At 49.8% G+C, this 22,405-nt stretch overlaps 1 protein-coding gene across 1 annotated transcript in view; it reads left to right on the top strand.

Moving 5' to 3' along the window:
- The window catches only part of met (MET proto-oncogene, receptor tyrosine kinase), a 57,711-nt gene continuing 35,306 nt past the window's right edge, over positions 1-22,405 (top strand). Inside the window, exons 1-3 of the mRNA XM_035642937.2 lie at positions 1-303; positions 1,866-3,066; positions 21,987-22,190. Coding sequence (XP_035498830.2) covers positions 1,867-3,066; positions 21,987-22,190 — 1,404 coding nt within the window. The 5' untranslated portion in view covers positions 1-303; position 1,866. The remainder of the gene's footprint in view (positions 304-1,865; positions 3,067-21,986; positions 22,191-22,405) is intronic.

Below are 22,405 nucleotides of genomic sequence, written 5' to 3'. Positions count from 1 at the left end.
CAGAGGGAACCCTCGCAGACCTCAGCCGCGGTGCCACGGAGCAGAGAAACAAATCAAGTCACGTTGAGTTGAGAAGGAAAAAAGAACTTGCCCACCTCCGGACTGATTTTTATTCCCCCTTCCTCATCTCGGAGGGTTGTTTTCTGAATTAATAGGCGAAGAGGAAATTTAAAAAAAAAGCAGAAAAAAAAGCGATTAGTTCGGACTTGATGAGAAAGTGAAAAACACAAAGTCCCGCTTGCGGTGCCGACCGGTGGAATATGATTTGAACCAGAGAGAGATTGCTCTGTTGCTCGCACACAGGTGAGTTTGTCCTTTTTCTTCCAGTCTCTTGACTCTTCTCAAGTTTGTGATCACCAGTCCCCTCGGACTGTTATCCTCCTCCTCCTCTGGGTTACACTACCGCAGCGTGTTTTGAGATGTTTTTACTGGCCCCTGACTCCACATGTTGCCCACTTCCCCATTTGTGTTCTCTGAGACCTTTCGCCATGAGTCATTTTCCTTTAGGATTGAAAACATTCTCCCAACCGCCTTTTGTTCTTTGAAGACAAAAAAAAGAGGCAGCCAGCCGCTCGGCTCGGCGCAGGTGCGCAATTACGCGTCGCCTGTTACTCGCATTACTCAGAATTTTAGACCAAAACAACCTGTGACTCATCTCACTATCCCCTTAATAATGTACAACTACCTCTTACACCGTGTACCCTTCTATAATAGAACATTAAGACTGCTTTTGGTTTTGGATTTATTCCTCCTCTCCTCCAACAGTGCTGCGTAAAAGTCTTGTGTGACCCGGCTTCGCCACTTCTTAGTAACATGTCTAGGAGTTTGTCTGTAAGCACCTGTCAGCTCTGTTCGTTTCGACATCTTCCTCCTGAGATACTGTGGCAGTATGTGACAAAACGGAGCTCCTCTCCCCCTCAGACCTATAAAACAAATGAGCTGTTGAACAGTGAGTGACACATCAGTCATAAATCTGTCAGAATATGCATCCAAGGGAATCAGTGCAGTTACCGGGGGGCATGAATATGAAATCCAAGCCGACAGTGCTGTATGTTTTTTTGCTTTGTTTTGGGTTTATATTTTGGGCTCCTATTTTATCTGGGGGATTGTGTCAAAAACCACATCCAAATAGGGAGCATGCAAATACACATTTTGCAAAGGCTTTGGTGTTTGCTCTCCCGCCCGGCCCCCCTCTCCCTCTCTCCACTAAAAGCGTCCCCCAGTGGATTTCCATTTAGTGGCATGGGGTTATTTATCATTTTGCAGGGACGGTCCCCCTTGCCTTCTCCCTCCCACCTCGTTTGTTTTAATTGAGTTTATCTCTGCTCCCTTGGGCTTCTGCTGTCTAAACTTAGGCCCCTGGGCTGCGTCGCCCCGCAGAGCGGGCCCGCTCTACGGGTGATTCACTGCTTCGCCTTTTGCGCTGTGGTCACTCGGGAGCGGGGCTGAGCACCACAGAAGTGCTCACTCGAGTCTGACTGCTGGGCTTTTCTCTGGGGGTCAGTGGATTCAGAAGTGTAAGGCGCTGATGATTTGGGAGCCTGATATTAAACGCGCTTGTGTCACCACAATGACTGCAGTCAATTCCGTATGACTGGTTTCACTGCCTGTGGTGAAGTGAGTAAACCCTGGTTTTACATCCTGGCACAGTTCTATTGTGAGTCTAAAACGGGACATGGATGCCCCTCTTGTTTCTTTTCATCCTTCCCTATTCAGCACAGATTGCGCCTTTCCCCACACTTTCCCACTCCAGACAATTGAGGCCACCTATTCAGAGATATCTATGATGAATGTTTTTCAGCTCTTTGTGCAGTATAGGTATGTTTCTCCAACTCATTTCTCATGTCTCTTTATTTCTGGTACAGGATGAATCGCCGTACGCTTCATGCCGTCATGCTGCTGTGGACCCTGTGCCCCAGCGCAGAGGGCCAGTGTGATAAATCACCAGAGACCAGCAAGCTCAACCTCTCGGTCAACTACGAGCTCCCGACGTTCTCTGCAGACTTCCCCATCCAGAACATGGTGACGCTCGATGGGATCGTCTATGTCGGTGCTGTGAACCGAATCTATGCCCTGTCTCCAAACCTCACCAAGCTCTCAGAGTACCGCACGGGGCCACTGCTGTCCAACGAGACATGCGGCCAGAACCCGGCCGGAGCGGGGAGCGGCGGCATGGTGGACAACCACAACATCGCCATGGTGGTGGAGAACATTTACGACAAGGGCTTGTACAGCTGCGGCTCAGCGGACAACGGCGTTTGCCGCCGCCACGTCCTGGATGATGACACGAGCCCTAAAACTGTCGACGAACAGGTCTACTGCTTCGCCGACAAGGTGAGGCGAGGCAGGGGTCAACCCGGTGACGCCGACGCCGTGGTCAGCCCTTCCGGCTCTCAGGTGCTCAACGTGGAGAGCAACGTCATCAAGTTTTTCGTGGGGAACTCTGAGATCCCTGGCTTGGAAAACGCACCAGGCAATGGACCGCATCCCCACACCCTCTCTCTGCGGAAGATGAAGACTAGCCAAAATGGCTTCACTTTCTTCTCCAACCACTCGTACATGGACCTGATTCCATCTCTTCGTGGGAACTACTACCTGCGCTACATTTACTCCTTCCACAGTGGACCTTTTACCTATTTCCTCACTGTGCAGCGGGTGAGCAAGGACTCCCAGGCCTACCACACCCGCATCGTTCGCATGTGCTCCTCAGATCTGGTGATCCGCCGCTATGTGGAGATGCCCCTCGAATGCATCAGCACCGACAAGCGGCGCCGACGTTCCGCAAAAGACATGAAGGTATTCAACATCCTGCAGGCGGCCCACGTCACCAAAGTGGGCAGTGACGTTGAGCTGCAGAAGCAGCTTAATGTGGAAGAGGGGGACGACGTCCTGTTCGCCGCCTTCGCGCGGGGAAAACCGAACTCTCCCGAGCCGTCCCCGAGCTCAGCCGTCTGCATCATGTCTCTGAAACACATCAACACCATGTTCAAGAATTACATGCAGAGCTGTAACACAGTCGACCCCTATCACTTCACGGGATCAGACAAGAAGTCCTGCTACAATGTGGTAAGAGCTGGGTGGGGCCGGGGGGTGAGAACTTCAAATTTGTTTTTTTGGAGGGGAAATGCAAATCCTTTATCTTGGTTCAACTGTCAAAAAATGCACAATGACAACCCACACAACTTGAGCCAAGGGAGATGGACATAAGACGTTTGTCATGCAATTGTCTTCTTTTCTGCTCAGATGTTTATAGATTTTCACCTTTTCATTTTATCAAACATTTTTGGAGAGAAAAAGTTCCAATTATTGAGCCCACATTATGATGATTCGGCTTGAGAGTACATACATGTTAATGGCAACCTGTACAATGGCTTCCTCTGTATCTGTATGTAATTTTCATACAATGCATGCAACATGATCTGAATTGGTGTCCAGGCAACGTTACAGTTGGCAGATCAGCAACCAAGTTTGAGGGTCAACAAGATGCAGTTTTTTTGACGTCTTTTAGACATGAAACAATCTTCTATCAGTCGTCTGTTTCGCATGTGTTTTTATCCTGCTGAGTTAAAGTTCTATCCTGCTGCAGGCACTAGGCCGGTTGGTTTGTTTGCCAGAGAGAGATTGTCTCTGTTACTGCGTGGCCTCCGGTTCAGTCAGTGCGTCCACTGTGTCCTTGTCTAAGTGTCCTTGAGCAAGACACTGAAGCATGACCTCCTCCTAACTTGTTTCCCTGACCTCCGACCCTTCTAGTTAGTATCCGACATGCACGAGTGATTCTCAGAAACATGTGAGCTCACTGTGGTGATTGATTTGTTCCAAAAAGAAAACCCCCCAAGTCTATGTCCCCTTTTATGCTTGTGGATGGTTTCCTGGCTACATACAGTGCAGCGTTCAGGACAACACATTTTTTCATTGTTTTGGCTCTGTGCTCCAGCACACCGGAGTCGAAATGAAACGATGACTGTGAGGTGAAAGTCCTGACTCTCAGCTTTATTTATTTAAGGTTGTTCACATCCACATTTGGGGATCAGGTCAGTTGTTTCCCCGCAGTCCGACTGATCGTGTGTTTCACTCGCCGAAGAGAAGCGCGATGCCAAGATACCTGGAAACAAGCAGAGAGCGGACATGGATGTATAGATGCCTATGGATGTCCGTGTTTGACACCAAGTATGAAACATGATTACTTATTCAGGTCTGCTTCAAATTGTCCTTAGATTTTGTCCTCCCTTTTGACACCTTTTTCCTGCAGAATAATATTGGTTTCCAATATTGGTTATCCCTCTTAGATCAGTAGTAATCGATATTGGTATCGGCCCTGAAAAAGCCATATCTTGTAGCGATTTCTCCAGTTTTACTGAAGTTGCACAGGTTCCCCGCCCCATGAGCCAGTTGTTACCTTCACCAGTGGCCACTCCCCTCCAATCCATCAACGGAGACCCCGATCAATCGGCTGAATCACCTCCCGATCAATAGTGACATGAATTTAACCGGCGACCGCCCTGCCAAGGGGGTCTGTCGATATGCGTGTGCGAGTGCTTCCCTCTCTGTGACTTCATCTACTACTTAAGCTCGGCATCAGTCACGACAGTATATCACTAGCCAGGCAGTGGGTTACCTGAGTCTCCTGGATATGTGTGTGTGTGTGTGTGTGTGTCTTAACATCGCTGCGTGTGCTTCCACAGCGAGAACATTTATGGCTGTCATTATATTGTGAGCGTACCACAACCACGCACCATAATGCCGTGGCAAGAAAGCATGTCATATTGCTTGTGCCAGTTTTTTTTCTGCATGTTTTGTACTATTCATCACAAATTTCCATTTGAACCATTTCACACACTGGGGGGTCCATTGGTCAGTTTTGTATGGTATGAAATGTATCCACAATCAAGTCTGCTTTGAGAGTTGACTTAGTCTTGAAACCTGAAACAGTTGGTAATATTTAGAATCTCGCATTGTGCATATCCATTGTTCATCTGGACTAGTTGGACTGGAGCACCAGATACAAACGAAACAGGGATCCATAGCGCTGTTGGTCAAAAACTCCAGTGGCTCTTTCATCTTATTTCCAAGTTAAATTATTGTCAGAAGGTAAATGGAGATCTCAGGACATTGCCCTTTAAATCAAACTGCGTTTAAACTGCATCATAATGCAAAGATGATGCAGTGACAAAGTGAATTCAGACGTGCTGTTCACATTCACAATGATGGATTACATTACGTAAGCAAGCAACTCTCTTTTCATACTGTACTGGAGACCAGTGGCCACGCAAAGATAGTCAAAGAAATCTCAAACTGCGCAGCGCGCATTCCAAATCCGTCTGCTAAAGTGTACAAACGTACAGTATGTGTTGTGTAGTTGATAAGCTGCAACTTGCAAACGTACCGTCTGGTCCTTCACGTTCAGCATGTAGTGACAGCGAAGGCACCGGCTGCATACTAAGCTCTTAAAGCAGATTCAAACCAGTTTTGCAAATACATGCAAACACACGGTGGGTGGGTGTTTGGGTGCATCAGCGCGGCCCCCCGACAGCTATCAGCGGAGCAGATCCACAGGGGAAAGGGAGGAAAGCGCGGAGCTGCGGGTTTGGAGGGCAGCACATATCTGACTCTCAGCGAGCCGTGATGAATGGCTCGGGGGGGGGGGGGGGGGGGGGGGGGGGTAACAGGGCATCAGCAGCTGGGCGGAAGATGATCTGCCCCCCGACCCACCTTGGCAGCCCGCCACCCCCGGCGAGGCCTCCTTCGCCGGGGGTGGCGCGGTCCGCTTGGGAAAATGGAAGTCGCATCGGTAACACCAGAGAGGCAGGCTTTGCCGGGTCGGTGTTGAGCCATCGACTCTCTGTAGGTGTCGGATCTTGATCTGATCACATGGGGTCACTTTACACAAGTCCGTGGTCTGAGCCATGCAGCACACTGATACATTACTGAGGAGAAGCTTTTCTCACCTCCGCACATTTCATTGCGCAAATGCAGCAGGTGTTTCGACGCCAAGCATGAGGCGGACAGAAGTTTGAGGAGACTTCTACCACGGTTTGTCTTCCTTACTCCGTCTTTGATGAAACAGATGTGAGGCTGGTTTTCTCGGATGCAGAATGCTCAACGGAGAAACAACTGTTTGCCGCGTGTTGGAATGTGCAAAAGTCGGAGGCAGTCCTCTCCGGTGAGCTGAGACGACTCGCGTGCGCGGGGCCTGTTGAGCTCCCGTGCACAGAATCAAAGCAGAACTCCTTCCTGCTCCACTTCGCGCTTCTCGGGTTCCAAACAGTTTGAGAAAAGCCTGCATCTGTCGGCAGTGACGGTATAAAGACTGCTGCTGTGGTCGCTCTGAGCGGGAGGGTACCAATCTATTACCAGACACGCCTTTTCTGTAAAACTCACATGAACACGGGGTCGGCGTGAGGTAAGATGTCAGTTTCGCTGGAGGTGCGTGGGCCTGTCTGATGTTTCTAACTCTGCAAACAATTGAATCATTCGCGGCCTCATGACTGTCCACACTTGGAGATCCCTCCCGATGAAAACACGTTCGCTCTCAAAACCGGAACACGGACTTATTTCTACAGCAGAGACGAATGGCACGAAAAGATATTTCCTTTTCCATCCTTCCCATCTGCGAACGCGCAGACGCAGCGGGTTGGCTGCCGAGTCGCGGCCGGCCAAAAGAGCTTTTATCTCGCTGCAACCGGGAAGCCGTTTCCCAATTTTCCTCTTCTCCTACTTTTTTTCTATTGCTGACAGTCTTGCTCGTATCCCCTCGTCCTCGGCTGCCGGGTTAGAAAAACAAGCGGACCGCTCCACAACTGTCCGTCCGCAGATCGTGCAGTGAAGAGCTGAAGGAGTTAATCATAGCGCCGCTTAATGGGTTTATGACTTTGTATTCAGTGGCATATGGCAGGTGGGCTCTCGTGGGTTATCGTGAGGTTTTGCGGGTAAGATAAGCGCGGCCATATATTCATAAAAGTTGTACATTTTCTGGGGAGGCGTATCGAAGTGCACGGGGGGTTGTTTTTGCCGTGCGCTCCGCCCAAAAAGCGGATAATTTCCTGGGGAGCAAAAAAACCCCCCCGTTGGGATCTGGACGAGCTCGGGTGTGTTTGAAGTTCCTAAGGGGCGGCTGTCAGCGCAGGCGTGCCCCCTCAGTCCGGTTTAAGGCAGCGAGAGTTGATGCATGCTGTAATGAAGAGCGCCTCTCTTCTCGGCTGTCTGACGTGACGGTGCAGATCTGTCGTTTGCCGTCGTCTCCGCGGGGCCCGGTCTGTCCTCAGGCTGCTCCCGCTGAGACGGGGAGCCTGAAACTGAAGAAATAATTCCTGTTGTTTTGGGGGGGGGTTTCATTATGGGACGTTGAGCGCAACTTCTCCTTCCTGTGGCTTAGTGGATTTTCTTTTCAGTCGAGCTGCGTCTCTGGTTTTTAGTTTAATCAGAATTTAGAGAAGCGGGGACGCAGTGAGATGATATAGTCACTGTTGTACTGTAAGTGATGCTTCTCAAAAATGTTCTCAGTGCCCTCGTCGGTTGATCTGCGTAGATATCAACCGGCCAAATTCATAATTTACCCGCAGACGTAAGTCATCTACTAATCTTGGCGCACAAACCCATACAGTGAAATTCTTTGCGTGTCTCACACTGTTACTGTCATTATGTCCAAAGTGTTGACGCCAAAACGTGAACTGAGAGAAGAAAAAAATTAGAATGTGGTCACCAGACACTATCCGCCACCACCCGTCTGGAAACACGCTCGTCAAAAGCACTCTTTAAACTATTCATCCGACCCGCCGAGTGCTCCGTGGCTTGACGGCGGCGCCATTTTCCCCGGGTAACGTGGTGTGGAGAGCCACGGCCTGGGATCGGGCGCATCCCCAACGTGCCTGGCATCTATTCCCATTAGTCTACAGAGGGAGCGGGGCCGTTTGAGGCTAAAAATAAACGAAGGGCCACATTCGAGGTCAAAATTATCATCGGATTACCATTGATTCGAGAGAAGCCACCAAATGCTGATTGCTTTTAAATTGAATCTTCGGCCTGATTGATTGTGGTGTGCGTAATATAATTCCAGCCGCGCGACGCATTTGACCGACAGTCATTTTAATTAGCCCGCCCGTCTTTTAATGAACAAGCTTTGAAAAACGCCAGGCTTGAAGAGATGCCAAACCAGGAGACCACAGACCACTGTTACACTTTCATGGAGTTCCCTGCTAAGTGATTATGAAAATAGAAAAGATCCCGTGAATGTGACTTCCATGATACTACAAATCAGCCGCTGGCTGTCAGCTGGTTGGCAGCCGGGTCTTTTTCATTTGCGTGTTGTGGGTTTGGATGCATATTGGCTTTTCATTTCAAAGTAAGGACTGATATTTGTGAGACCAGAAGGTCTTAAAGGGATGGTTCAGGGATTTTTGAAGTGGGGTTGTATGAGGTTACCTATGCATAGTTAATGCGTCACCTCATGGAGACGGTGATCAGCGATGTCATTTCACGGAGTTTGGAGGAGAAGTGGCAGCAGCGGAAGTCGGAGTCCCACTGTTGCAGAGGGGACCCTGCCAAACACGTACTTGTGCCATGTATTGCTGCGCCAACTCGCGCCGGTGCAGAGAATCGGAGTAGTTCATGGCCGCATTGCTGGCCATGAACTATCCCGTTGAAAGGAAGCTCTGAAAACAGATTCATTTGTTCCCAACTTTTCCGTGACAAACTAAATGGATAAAACTTGATGATGAAACCACGAGACTCCGAGATATCATATCAAGGAAATGCCACTTAGGAACAAACTGTCTCGTGTCCAGCCTCAGTCCACCAACCGGGGATCACTGGGAGTCTTCAACATGAAACCGTCACGTCCATCCGTTGTCAACCAATGGCGGCTGACTTTGGGGCGGGAGGCGGGGCTCCCCCCTGGACAGGTCGCCAGCATGTATGGCAGGGCCAACACGCGGAGACAAACAACCACTCCCTCTCACATTCACACCCACGGCCTCCAATCCACCTAACGGAGTTCAAATCGGCATCCCGTGGACGTCCAGCGGCCCCTGATATTTTGTGCGTTGGCTGTATTTTTCCACATCGTGACACTCTCTCTCTCTCTGTCTGTCTCTCGATCAGACCCGCGGCCGTCTGACAATGGGTGCGCTCAGTGCTCCCTGTGTGTTTGGCGGTGCTGCTGATTCAGTGGGCTCTGCGGTGGATGTCACGCCGGTGAGCCCCACATGCCCGAGCCTGCTCATGCCATCACTGGGCTGGTATTTGTTCGCCTGAACTCTCCCTGTGCTTCACTGGAGCTGGTCCATGTAACATCATCGCCATCTGCCAGGGGTTGTTTTTCCGCAGTTTGTTCTAACCAGTGAAAATGATGAATATATATATATATATATATATATATATATATATGTGTAGAGAAGTAATCTGTAATCTGACACCGCAGACGGGATGTCTAAGGTGAATAAAGAGACGTCGTTTCTCTTTTGCCGCGCGGCAGCTCTCTGCGTGAAGTTTCCGTCCTGCGACCTTCTCACCTCGCTCTGCAGATCTGCGTCATATGCCTTGATGTTAGGTCATCGACTAGACGACAGTCAAAGTTGGAACTTTGCGTGATTATTGCACGACATTATTGGCAGCACAGAAGCGAGGATTTTCCAACTATTTTTCCATTTCCATTACTTTTTTTTTTTTTTAAATGACTCATGATATGTTTGTGAGACACTGATTCCCTTATTTGGTATCTATCGGACTAAGCTGTTGATGGAATCATATTTTAAAATCTTTATATCGGTGTCCAAATGATAAGGATGATAATTATCCGTTAGATTTTCTGTCAGTGTCGTGCCGCACAAGCGGACGCCTGCGGATGTAGGATGAACATTGGCCCAGAATATATATATATATATTTATCAAACATGAGCGTAGTGGCACCACTGGCCTTTTACAGGTCTGTCGTGTTTGTGTGTGTTTTGTTTTACCACAGATGCCAGATTGTGTAACGCATGCCCAAGCGTGTTCATGCCATTGCTAATCGGGGTGCAGTACCCAGTGGTGCGCTGAGCAGACGGGCGGGTCTTCAGGCCAGGACGTGAACGAACAAAGGAATGAAAAAACGACGTTCCTGTCCTGTCCTGTCCCTCTCATTTGACTCCTCATCGGCCTTGGTTTTTCGATAAACAAGCCGAGTGTGTACGTGCGTGTGCAGATAATAAGATGAGATCTGCTGCTGCTCAAGAGCCTGTGTGTGTGTGTGTGTGTGTGCGTGTGTGTGTGTGTGTGTGTGTGTGTGTGTGTGTGTGGAGTTAGACACATTGATGGTGGATCCAGCTTTGGTATGGAGCTTTTTTCATGCCTCCTGACACCGGCGACTGCCGTGGAAGTCGGTGCTCTGTTTTTTTCAGGTCGTGATGACATTTTTATTTCTTGAAATCAACCATAATGTCCTTCATTTTACTTCATTTCCTTTTGATCTCAGCAATAGAAGGGGAGATTGTGCCCGGTGATTCCGGTGTCAGATGAGCTGAACCTGTGAAAACACCAACTAACAGAGAGAGAGCGAATCCAACGCACGGGATTATAGTGAGCGAAATGATCCCGTTTACCAGGATCCATTTCAGCGACACTGTTATAGTTTCAGATGTGCGGACAATCGCCAAAACCACGCTCGGCCTTCTGTGTTGCATTTGAGTATTTGCCGTTTCCCAATGCACAACTTCCATGAATACAAACGAGTAAGAATAGAAGACGGCGACAGTAATTGTGATGAGCCCGGTGCTTTATAGGAATCTATAGTATTTATCCTGCTCTCTCTGCCGGATTCTAAATCTTCCCATTCTGGGAATGCATCAAGCTCCAAGCTGCAATTTACATTCTGCATGTTCAGACCAGGTGATTATCTTCCATCAGGTTTCCCCGCATCACTCTTATAAAAAGCGCAATACCACCACAATTCAGACTTAATCCTCTTAGAAGGCTGGGGGAAAAGAAAAAAATCTCAGTGGCGCTGTCACGGCCTCCTGCCATGTTTTCATCGATGCTTAACACTTGACACGCACTGTGGACGCCGACTTGAGTTGATGCTTTGCAGCATTTCCCCTCAAAGTCTGATAGTCAAACACACTTTTAATGATAATTAGAATTTGAAATGGTAATGCTAACCGGAATATTTTCAAATATCCTAGAGCTGACGCAGTTGGTCAGTAGTCCCTCATTCGAAACTGACCATGCAACGAGCATTTGAATGGTTCGATGGCCAGTTAATCCAAAAAATCTGTCACTGCTTCCAGCTTCTCCACTATCTCAGTCTTTTTCAACATATTAGAACAAAATAATGAATGTAAAATGTGTTTGACTGCTGCATGTGTGTCAAAATTGGTTTTGTGTCACAGATGATGGAAAATAATGAACGGATTCATGGATGATGTGAGTCATGTTCTTTTTTTTTTTGCAGCCCTCAAATGTTACACACTCTCTGTTAGGTTCAGAAAAATGACTTATCATACTGGATGTTCAAATGAAAACTCATTGATTGCAACAACCCCTCCGCATCAGGGAGCACGAAAGCAACGATCGGGCTCGATGCAAAGTGACCGTTCGCATATCGTAACATCACGGAAAGCAAGTCCCCCTGCAGCCCCAACCACCACCCCACGTGAGAGCTGGCGGCTGTGCCCCCCCCCCCCCCCCCCCCGTTCTCAGGTGGGCCGCTGCGTCACCTGGCAGCCACCGTGTCCAGGCAGGTTCCCCCTGCGTGAGGGGAGGGTTGGTCAGCGCCCGCGTGCAGCTGCCGAGCACATTGACAAACATGAGGCACAATAACACTGACTGTATCTCCTGCCATTGTATCATAAAACCCTTGTGGCAACCTCACCGTGGAGCTATGCCAAACACGCAAGCGCGGATCGGTCCGTGCCACTGTGGGTCATCGGGATCACGTTGCAGACCAACTGATGATATCATTCTTCGAGAGTGCAACATACAACTGTCGCGCAAAGATTGCAGCGACACTCTTGCAAACGTTGGGAGCCCGCCCCGCGTCTGCAGGTATTCCCTGGCGATTTTTCGACATTATTTCACACTCGCCTCGATGTGTGCCGGAGTTTTTTCGCGTCGGCAGAGTTAATCATTAGTCCGGGGAGTCTGGCTTTCTTGTTTTGCTGGAACGATTGGAAGTGTGTGTAAATCCTTTTGCATGCAGGCATTTGTGTGCACATCTTATCTCTGTTCCCTAGATAAAGAGCGGGGCAGTAAACACACAAGCCCAACGGTGCCTGCAAGCTGTCTTCCAATGAGCAGGGGTGGGAAATTACCGACAGCCAACATCAGCCGAATGCGGTTAAATTTAGGCCGGGACCACTGTGTCAGAAAAACAACCACCAGCTACTCTTCTCCTCGCTTGTCATCTTCTCAAATGTTTCAAATGGATGGTGAATATCTTTAGTGTAATAGTGTTAGTGGGACAATACGATCCATTTGCCCCCCTCGGGGCAGAGGTCTTCCATGTTTTTTCATTTCATTTACGGACTATTTACAGACTAATTGATCAATCATTTATTCATCAAACTGACCAGTGGCTGCTGCTCTTCTGAAAAAACCTCGTGAATTCTTCTTTTTATCCTTAAAAAAAGCTGTTATTGCTCCGATGGATGGAAAAGAAACTTCACACAAAGGGCTCCATTGACCACCGTGGCTGAGTCATGTCACCGTTCTTTTTTCGGACTCTGTCTTGAAAATGAGACACTCAACTCAAATTGCCATCCTGTCGACGGACTCATCCCTGTCTGGATTTCTCGAACGCTTTCCTCGGCGGCACGGGGACACTCGTGATGCACTTGTTTGGGCGTCAAATATGGTGGAGCCGTGCTCCACCGAGCTCATGAGTCAAGGCCCCCCGAAGCTATTTCCTAATCAGCGGCATGCCTCCCACTCTTCTATGTCACCACACGGTGATATCCTGCGCTCCACTGAAATGAGGCGTGTGGATGCTTATCTGTCAGCCCCCGCGCTCCAAATGAAGTACCCCCCCCCCCCCCAAAAAAAAAAAAAAAGCAATCTCCCGTTCTCCTGCTGCCGGGCCCCGGATCACTCTCATTTCCTCGGCTCTGGATCCCTGGTGATTTGCCGTAGTCTCGAGTCGGGGGCCCTTTGATCGCAAAGTTCACTCGAGCAGCAAACGATGCCGGCAGGCCTGCGTAGACCCAGACGCTGTAGGAAGACGGGGATGAGAGCTCACCTCGGCCTCGTGTCTCACACGCTTTTAGTAACTAAAGTAGTGAGTGCATGAAAAGAAACGACCGACCTGTTGAGTTAAATTAGAATGAGGAGAAATCAAGCACTGGACTGACCACCGGGGGCGAGGGTCTTTCTCAGGAGCACCTTGACGCGTGAACCCCCCCCTCCCCGTCAACCCAGCATCCTTAAAGGGTCATTCCACACAAATGACACCACATATGCAGATGGTTTTGGTTCTATATGTCCAGGTGTCTGGTCTCCACACTGATAGAATAGAGGTGACTGCAAGAAGACATTATTTGACGAATCAACAGGAGCTCTACACCTCCGTTGACATCGTTGTGTTAGAAGATGGTAGCCCATACTTAAGCTCTAAATACATGATGCGGTTGAATTTTTCTTTTTGACATAAATGGCATTTTTCCATGCATCAAACGCCACAGATACATTTCTACAAGTATCGGATTTGGAGGCCGAAGTCTTAAGAGGGATATCTTCTTATTTTTTTTGGACATTTGGCCAAATTGACCCTGTGAGTCTCCTTTGATCCGGACGATCTGATAAGTCCCCAGTGTCGCCGACCTCCGCCAACTACTCCGACAGGCTCCCCGATCGCACAGATAACCAAACAAGTGTCCTGCTCCTCTGACCAAATGCAAGTGGACACCGTGTCATTCCAGTGGACAGGCTCATTCCAGACGAGGACTAATCCTCTGATTCCAGTCGGCCAGTAAATCCCCGCACAATGCATGCAGAAGGATTGTCCCTGAATGTGTGCTCGAGCAATTGAGGCAGACAGAGGAGTAAGACCTCCTCCCGGTCTCCCTGTATACGCACACCTTGCGTGGCTTTCGTCGCCCCGCCGTGCCTCCGGACAATGCACCGCAAACAGGAGGGGGCGGGGGGGGGGGGGGGACCCGTCAATCCCCGTCAATCCCCGGGACACGCACGGATATTGTCCGCGGGCTTTGGCTCTTATCCTCTCCTCGTCGGTGATCCCTGCTTGAATCATCATGCAGGAGGACGGCGAGCTCGCACCTGAGAGGGCTGAGTGGCTCTTTCTCGGGAAACTGATTTGTGTGCTGCAGCAGCAGCCGGACTCGGCCAAGATTCTTTTGGTTTAAGAAGTGAGGAGAAAATCATGGGGGGGAAAAACAAAAAAAACAAAAAAAATTGAAAAGGTCATTTCCCAAAACAGCTATTGACTACGTTTAGTTTTATGGGAATACAGAAAGGTTTTGCGAACGTGGTTAAATAGCTGCTGTATGATTTGGGGAGGGGGGGGGGGGGGATCTGATGACCAGTTTAATTTCAAGTCAAGAAACCATTATTGCTCTTTTCTTCTTTTTTCTTTTTTTTTTAAGTTAAACACGGACCCGAGCCCTCAACATTAAGTCATTACGCGGAGCTCCTGCAGCACTGAGCGTTAAGTATCCTGGCTCCGCGCCTTGTGGCTCAGCAAGCGAGCGCAAGGCGTTTTCCAGTGCCCCCTCTTTCTCTATATATACATTTATGTGACTCGCAGACCTCCGTCGCGAGTGTGCGAGCGTGTGAGAATGAGGTTCCTTTTTCTTTTCTTTTTTCTTTACGAGGGCACCACAGTGATGCGTTGCTGCCCTCACGGTCAACCCCTTCGAGGATGGATGCAGCGCTGATTCGCCCAGGATTTAGCTTCATCATGCAGTAACTGCATGGGGGGGGGGGCGTCCCACCGTGTTCAGACGTTGTGTTGACCCTCCGTTGATAAGCTGCCTAAACGCGCAGGCCGGGCGCTGTTTTACAGCCTGAGGTTATCGCGCTGCTCCTCAACGGCCGCCGCCGGGTTGCAGCTGCCCAGCCGGCGGCCTGCGAGACGGAGAGTTGCCTCTCCCCGGGTCCGACGAGAGGCGGAAAGAGCCGCTCCTAGTCTTGAACGCTCGGCCGCCTTCAACGGCGGCTCGAAGGCTCGCGGGGCTGTTTTTTTTGGCAACAACAGCGACCGCTCGCAGTGAAATCATCACTGTGGGGAAAATCTGCCAAGTGTCTGCACCGGTGGATGGATTTGATTATTCCGGACTGCTAAGAAGCAGGAATTTTTTGGACTTAAAACATAAAAAGGTTTGGCTGAAATGTGTCTGTTTGTGTCCATTTTTCTACCTTCCCGGCAGAGGGGCGGTTATTTGCACATGTTCAGTGAAGCTGTTATAGCTGTGCACAGATAACAGCTGTACTTTTCAATCCCCCCCCCCCAATACTAATAAAACCATGTGACTGGATGACTCTCTGATGCAGCCGCCCCGACACTCGACCAGCCCCTCCCTCTCGCGTTCATGCGCTCCTGTGATTGAGAGCACATGGAGGAACGGCAGGCCGCTTTTACGTAAATACGGCCGACCGCTCCGCTCGGCCGTCCGCCCGGTGATTGATCGGACCTCGGACGGACATTAATGCGCCGAAACATTGTCCTGAGTGAGTAATGCGCCAGCTGAGAAAGCAAAGCGTGTGGCGTGATGCTCATTTTCACCCCGGGAAAAAAAATGACCCCTTTGTCATTACTCATTGTGTCACGGTGCATTCAGAAAGTATTTGGACAAGGTGCTCAGGGTCGCCACGTCCGTATGCATCCACATTTTCCTTGAAGCCCTTTTCCCCCCCTTGGGGACTATATATATAAAAAGAACTCTGCAGTGCCTTCACCATTCATCTCACGTAAACTTTTACCTGCATACCTCCTCACATACCAGCAGTTGTATCTATCCATGCCGAGAGTTTTATTCATCCAGGTTGTGAGATATCCTCCTCTGGGGTTGGTGCACCTGCCCCCAAAACATAAACAGCATCATACGTTTGGAACGACTCTGTACCGGCAATCTTATGAAATCACCTCACAGTGAGTGGGAGGTCGCGTGTCGCGCTTCAGAAGCTGCGAGCGCCGCAAAAGGGGCGAAGGCGGAGATGTCAGGCGCATCCTAATTTTGTGCGCGAGACAGGTCAGAAAAACAAAAAGCAACGAGAGCTGGAGTGAGAGCTTCGGATGGGATGAAGGCCCAAAAAACAAAACTGAAACGACTCAGTCCCCGGCTCGCTTGAATCCCTTGCAGCCACTGAGAGCTGACACGATGAGTTGTCCTCCGCCGGAGCACCCTCACAGCAGATGTCACACAAATCAGCGCCACCCCAGTGTTTTACCCAAATAAAAGTCAGCGAGAGGAGTAGGAGGGTTTTACTGCGCGCTTCGTACCGAAAGTGCGAGCCAAGCCCGACGGGGCCTGGGTTTTTATATGATGATCTGTCAGGGGCTTTTATGAAACAGCCGGGATGGGAGCCGAGTGGATGTGAACTAATATCAATCGTCGATTAGAGAAAAGGATCCGCATTAATGGGCCTCGCTTAATAACTTCTAGAAACATTTTTCAAGTTGGAAATATTCCCGTCTCTATCAGTAACTGTAAGATCGCGTTAAGGAGTTGACCCGTCTAATTCCCTCTGGTACAGCGGACCGCGGCTCCAGCTTCTGTGTCAGTCTGACCGAAAGGAGGCGGTGGCATCAAAGAGGGTCTCAGACAGCGGAGGGAGAGAGAGACTCTTGGCCCCCCCCCCCCCGATCGTCAGACGCACCGGTCCATCGCTCTTCCCCTTGTTTTGAATCGCATAAATCCCCAAACTCTGGGAAGGAGGGGAGTGCGATGTGCAGATACACGCAGGGGAAGAAGTCACCTTGACAAGCGGTGATGAAAAATCCCCCCCCCCCCCCCCCCCCCCTCCCCCCCGACCGCGTTTCTCAGAGATCATGGTTCAATGTCTTATTGGAGGCAGAGGAGACGGAGGATGTAGGGTCGTCATTCACCCAACGTCAGGTTTCATACAGTTACGGTGATTTACTGGTGCTGAGAGGCTGCATTGTTCCTTTGCGGGGGGAAGCATGGGAAACACACATGCATATGCAGCGTGTGTGTGTGTGCGTGCGTGCGTGTTTGCAAGGAAACGGGGAGAAAAAAAAGGGAGGAAGGTGTTTTGCCACGAGAAGAATTGAAGGGAATGAGGAGAATAGGTGGGCAAAAGGGCAAAATTGGGCCGAGCTGTGGGTCGGAGGAAAGGGGGAGAGACGGGGAGGCTTTAAGAAACTCTATTTAACATTTTCATGAAACAATGAGGTTTTATTCTCGGTATCTGGGCTGAACAAGAGAGACATCCTCCCGGGTTGAGCGCAAAGATTTAGCAGAAGAGGCGATCGCTTGTTTGAATGCTGAGGATACGAGCGACGTGCCGTCATCCGTGAGCTATTGTGGATGCGGCTTATGGGCGGTGCATCACTGTGTGTGACAAATGAGAGAAAATGAAGCAGTGGAAGGAGTTCCTTTCCCACTTTTGCCCTGGGAGAGACCCTCCCAAATGCGGGCTCAGAAATGTTTGTGAAATAAGCATGGACTTGAAATGCAAATTACATGCTGTGGCATATGCATTAATGTAAAGAGCACATTCCTTCACATGACAAATCACTTTTCCTCCGTGTTAGAAGGTCAACGGACGGTTAAGGATGGGCAGCTCGAATATCTTTGGTCAGGAGAGCACGCCAGCGATTTGGTGCGCTTCAATTATGTCTATGAAGAAGGACAAATAATAAATAATATATAAATAATGTAGCAGAGGGTGAGATGTTCTTCTTTTTAGGAATCCCAAAAACACCGGGTCACTCCACTACCCAAAAGAAGTGTAGGATCAATAAACATAGACTAAACACTTCACAGTATTTAAAGAAACAGAAAAGAATTTTCGGGGGAGATTTCTTAAATCCTCTACGCGCTTGTACACGTGTTTCACTCAGAGTTCATTCAGTAGTTGCTGTCTGCGGTTTGATGACGGACGCACGTGGCATGTCTTCCAGAAACCAGTGATTTGTCAGAACCTCATTCGCATCGCTGCGCCAAGACAGTTCGAGAGCGTCCATTCATTTGTGGTTACAATGATAGGCTGCGAAGCATCGAAGAAATCTGAGTTACCTATTCATCGTTCTGAACTATTTACCCACATAAGCATCTGAGAAAAAAACACAGGTTTTGTTATTCAGTGCTGTGCCGTCTGCAACCTAAGATGATCTTCATTACTGTATCTGCCAAATGTGGTCTCACCATCAGGCCGACTAATTCGACCGAGATGTGCACATGTTGTTTCCCCCCCTGTCCTCTGTCGGACCTGTTTATGTGCGAGGCCATTCGCGGCCCGTGGCCGTGTCCACCTCGGGGGCCCCATTGTAAACAAAGCTGCAGTCCCGCCTGGCGTCTGGTGGGCCACTCGAGGGGCGCGGCCGGCCGGCTGCACCGTGAGCGCCAGAGTCTGACTTTGCCATATTGTCAGCTTGTCTCACTCCCTCAACTGTCCCTAACACCCTGACAGTCGCCTACAGCAACACACACACACACGCACACACATGCAACCACGCATTAACACATGACTTGCATGTGCTCGGTGCAACCAGCCACCTGTGTACTTGGATACACACACATCACGGCTATTAACTACTGAGAGTCAGGTTGCAGAGTAACGTGCACCCTGAGTCCAGGTGGAGTACTGTAATGTGTGTTGTAACATTAAGGCAACAATACACTACCCCCCCCCCCCCCCCCCCCCCCCCCCCCCCCCCCCCCCCCCAGGCACATCCACACACAGGCATGAGCCCTTGTGTGTGCTGTGCCCCACATTCCTTTTCGCATTTCACTTTCTCCAAAACGCGCATTTCCACACACTCCAACGACAGCCGAACCTCTCCGCCGCCCGGACCTCTCGAGTGCACAAGCGATCCGGAGGTCAAAGGTCTGTTATTCCAGTGAGAGTGCCAGCTGAGCGGCCAGCAGCAACGCGGACTCCATGGGTTTTGTGCAAGTCTGCTAACTCGGGGCTAAGCCCCTGCGACAGAATGTGTATTTTTGTACATCAGCGTCAAGTGCGCCTTTGCTCTATTTCCTGCGCAGCACTGACAGTGTTTGTGTCCAAATCCTCTTTTGCCAGTAACCCAGTCCCTGGTTTATAAGTCAGGCATTAGTGTGTCTATTCACACAAGACCCAGGGGCCACAGTGAGAGTACGAAAACGACATTAAGGCCACGCAGATCATCTTTCCAAACCCCCCCTCTTGAGTCCGCTGCGCCGCGCTGCAGGGTTCGGGAGCCCGCACAGCATCGAAACCCTACCGCCGGGCCCTTGTTTTGGGGACAATGGCTGCTAGTTAAGTGCGGGGAAAAAAAAAGTGGTACATTATCTCACACATCTGCCCCGCGGTGCCTGTAACGCTGCTGAGAGACACGTTGGCAAAATGACTTGAGCGATGTAGAACATCAGCAGCACATGCCAACACCATAAATCTTCGCCAAAAAAGATGGAGGTAGGACGAACGTGAATACAAATCGGTTTCCAGTTCGACCTTAACGTCGCACGAAATCGTGAGAAGGAAACACTGCGGGCGACATCTGTCAGCGTTGGACTGCATTTCATTGGAGAGTGGACGGCATCTCCTGTCTTTTTGAAGGGACCCACCTCGGTAATCCCGACCCCAGGATTTTTGACCCATTGAAACTCTTCCCGAAACATCTGCTAGCATTTTAAAGTCAAAGAAGTTTAGTTTTGCTCGCCCTTTGCCAGAAAGCTAAGTTGTATTTCTTGTCCTCCTTGGCGTAAAAGCGCAAAATCTCGTGTGTCAGTGTCAGTGTGACGTCCTCTCCAGCTCTCTGTCTCCATGCCAAGGAGCAGCCAAGGATAACAGCGCCGGAGCTTCAAACGGAGCTCGTCAAAACAGCCCTTCCACTGTCCAATTTCGTTGCCTTGATCCTCACGAATACCTCCGCAGAGGCGGAGGAATGCCCCCAAGAACCTTTTTCTTCCCACTTATCCCTCCCGTCGCCCTGCTCCGCTTCAACAAACAACCCCAAAGTACTGTTTGTTTGCTCTGAAAATAATCGGGGGGGCCGAGGAGTGTTTTAGGTTAAAATGAATCTGTGGGTAAACGTAGTATGTTGCACACAGACTGATGTGAGGCAATCTTTCCGTCATGTTTGAAGAAGAGCAGATACATTTTTTAAACCCCTTGTCTCATCTACGTGTCCCTATCTTTATCCAATTCCAAATCAGTTTCAGTCACAAACCATTATTCCTTATTCGGCCTAAACTTTTCCTCCTCTCCTTAACACGGAGTAATTAAATGCAGATTAGCTGGCTGCCCTACCCCGTCATGTTTGGCGTAAAAAAACCCTCCAACCTCTCTGCCAGCTTCCAATTTCCTGCACGCTTTCCCCGCATATGACTTAATCGCGGCCTCTCTGACTGAAGCCACTGGCCTCAAGGTCATTTACTTCAACCGAGCTTTGTTTGCCGCGTGTTTGTCACATTGCCTGGTTTTCCCTGCCTTCCTCGGCTTCTCTCTTCGCACGGGCCTGTCCCTCTCAGCCACGTGATGTCACGGAGAGAGGCGCTGTCCTGATTCATGACCCCTTCAGGGTCCTCCTCGTCTTCAAAGCTTGCCTTTTGAGATCCATGCTACACAAATGATGTAGCGTGTTTCACAGAAAAAAACTATAATAATGGCCTCCAACCGAGGCAGTTCTTTGGAGGCGGGGAGCTCATTGAGTCTGTAAGTGATTAAAACCAACTTTGTCCGGTGCGTTCAGATCCCTTTTTACTCTGCAAGTCAACACAGAAGGTCACCGCTGAGGTCACAAACCTCTCTTTCACGCTTTGGAGTTTTTCCTGACTCCTAACGGCCCAGTGAGGCACAGTGAATGGAGGCGTCCACACCAGTCATCACAATCATTCCACTTGCAATCACCCAGCTTCTTGTGACTCCAGTAAGGAGGTCATCATCCACTGAAGCTGACAAAACAACAGAAAGCTGAGGTCCGGTCAAGCAGCCGGGTCAAGGACCTTAAGAGTCACAAGAGGCCCCGCCACCCTCGAGGAAGGTCATTAATAATTAATGAAACCCGAGGCCGGGACAGGAGACTGTGACTAAACACTGAAAGAGCCAGGGAGCGGTGAGGGCAGGGCTGTGCAGTAAGGGGAGAGAGAGTCGATGGGCACGGACCCCAGCCCTGGCTACAGTCTGCGCTCTCACTGTATGCTCCAAAGGCTCCAGACACAACAATGTGCACAACCCAGCGACGTTTGAAAACCAAAGCAGGGGGGGAGATGGTGGGTCAGACTCTAGTTCGCGATGGAAGTATAGGGAAGGAGGAGGGTGGGTAAAAGGAGAAACAAGTTGAAGTTGCCCAGTATGAGAGAGAAAAATGAAAATGGAATGAGGGGGAAAAAAAAAAACAAGGTCTCCTCGCTGTTTCCCATGAAATCCTGCCATCCACCGACTTCTGCCGAACAAAGCATGTGCTTGCCCTCGGGGCACCATCACGCCGAGACCTCCATTACGAGCAAGGCCTGATGAAAGAGGAGCTAAGGGGGCTTAGGAGGGCTGGCTTTCAACCCTCCCCCTTCAGACCAGATATGAAAGAACATATTTCAACATGATATTATGTAATGAGTCATTTTAAGGGGAGCAATCTGTTTGGACAAAATGATCCCGTCTTGCCGATGAGCTCCCAGAAAGAACAGTTTATTCTCTCATTGTTTTTGGTAATCAGCAGACGTCTCTGCTAGCGCCAGATTTTTTTTTCGCCCAATGCCGAGTTTGCTACTTTGCAGTACACTTGCACCTTTTTCAATGTGGAACATGACCACGCTGATGATGCTGACATATCACTATCACGCCCATAACTGGCACGCTCTCACCTTTTCTGATTTTTCTCTCCCTGGTTTTCCATGCAGAGTTCATCCGACGACTGCGACCCACATGAGGGAATCCATGAGGGCAAAGAGGGCAAGTACCGCCTGCAGGTGACCCAGTTCGTCCAGCGGTTGGAGTACTGGCACAGAGAGCTGACGAACACCTTGGTTACCTCTATAGCCGTGGTGCCCGTCCATGGCCGCGCAGTGGCGTACCTGGGCACCGCCGATGGACGCCATATACAGGTAGAGTAGCCATTTTTCTGCTGTCCTGGGTAAATTTTGCACAGTGAACACCTTTAAAAGGCTGGAAGGAACTCGATTTGCATTTGAAATACTCGCAGTAAGGCACAAACGGAGACCCCAGAGGCTGCAGTGGCCAGTGCAGGCATTGTTCACGTAAATGTGGCAGGATGTTGGTACGTGAGGAGTGAAAGCGCACTGCTGCAGGTGCCTCTGCC

Source organism: Scophthalmus maximus, chromosome 7 (assembly GCF_022379125.1).
Source record: "Scophthalmus maximus strain ysfricsl-2021 chromosome 7, ASM2237912v1, whole genome shotgun sequence".
Lineage (NCBI taxonomy): Eukaryota > Metazoa > Chordata > Actinopteri > Pleuronectiformes > Scophthalmidae > Scophthalmus > Scophthalmus maximus.
Note: the sequence above shows the minus strand (reverse complement) of the source record. Positions and strands in the feature narration are given on the sequence as shown.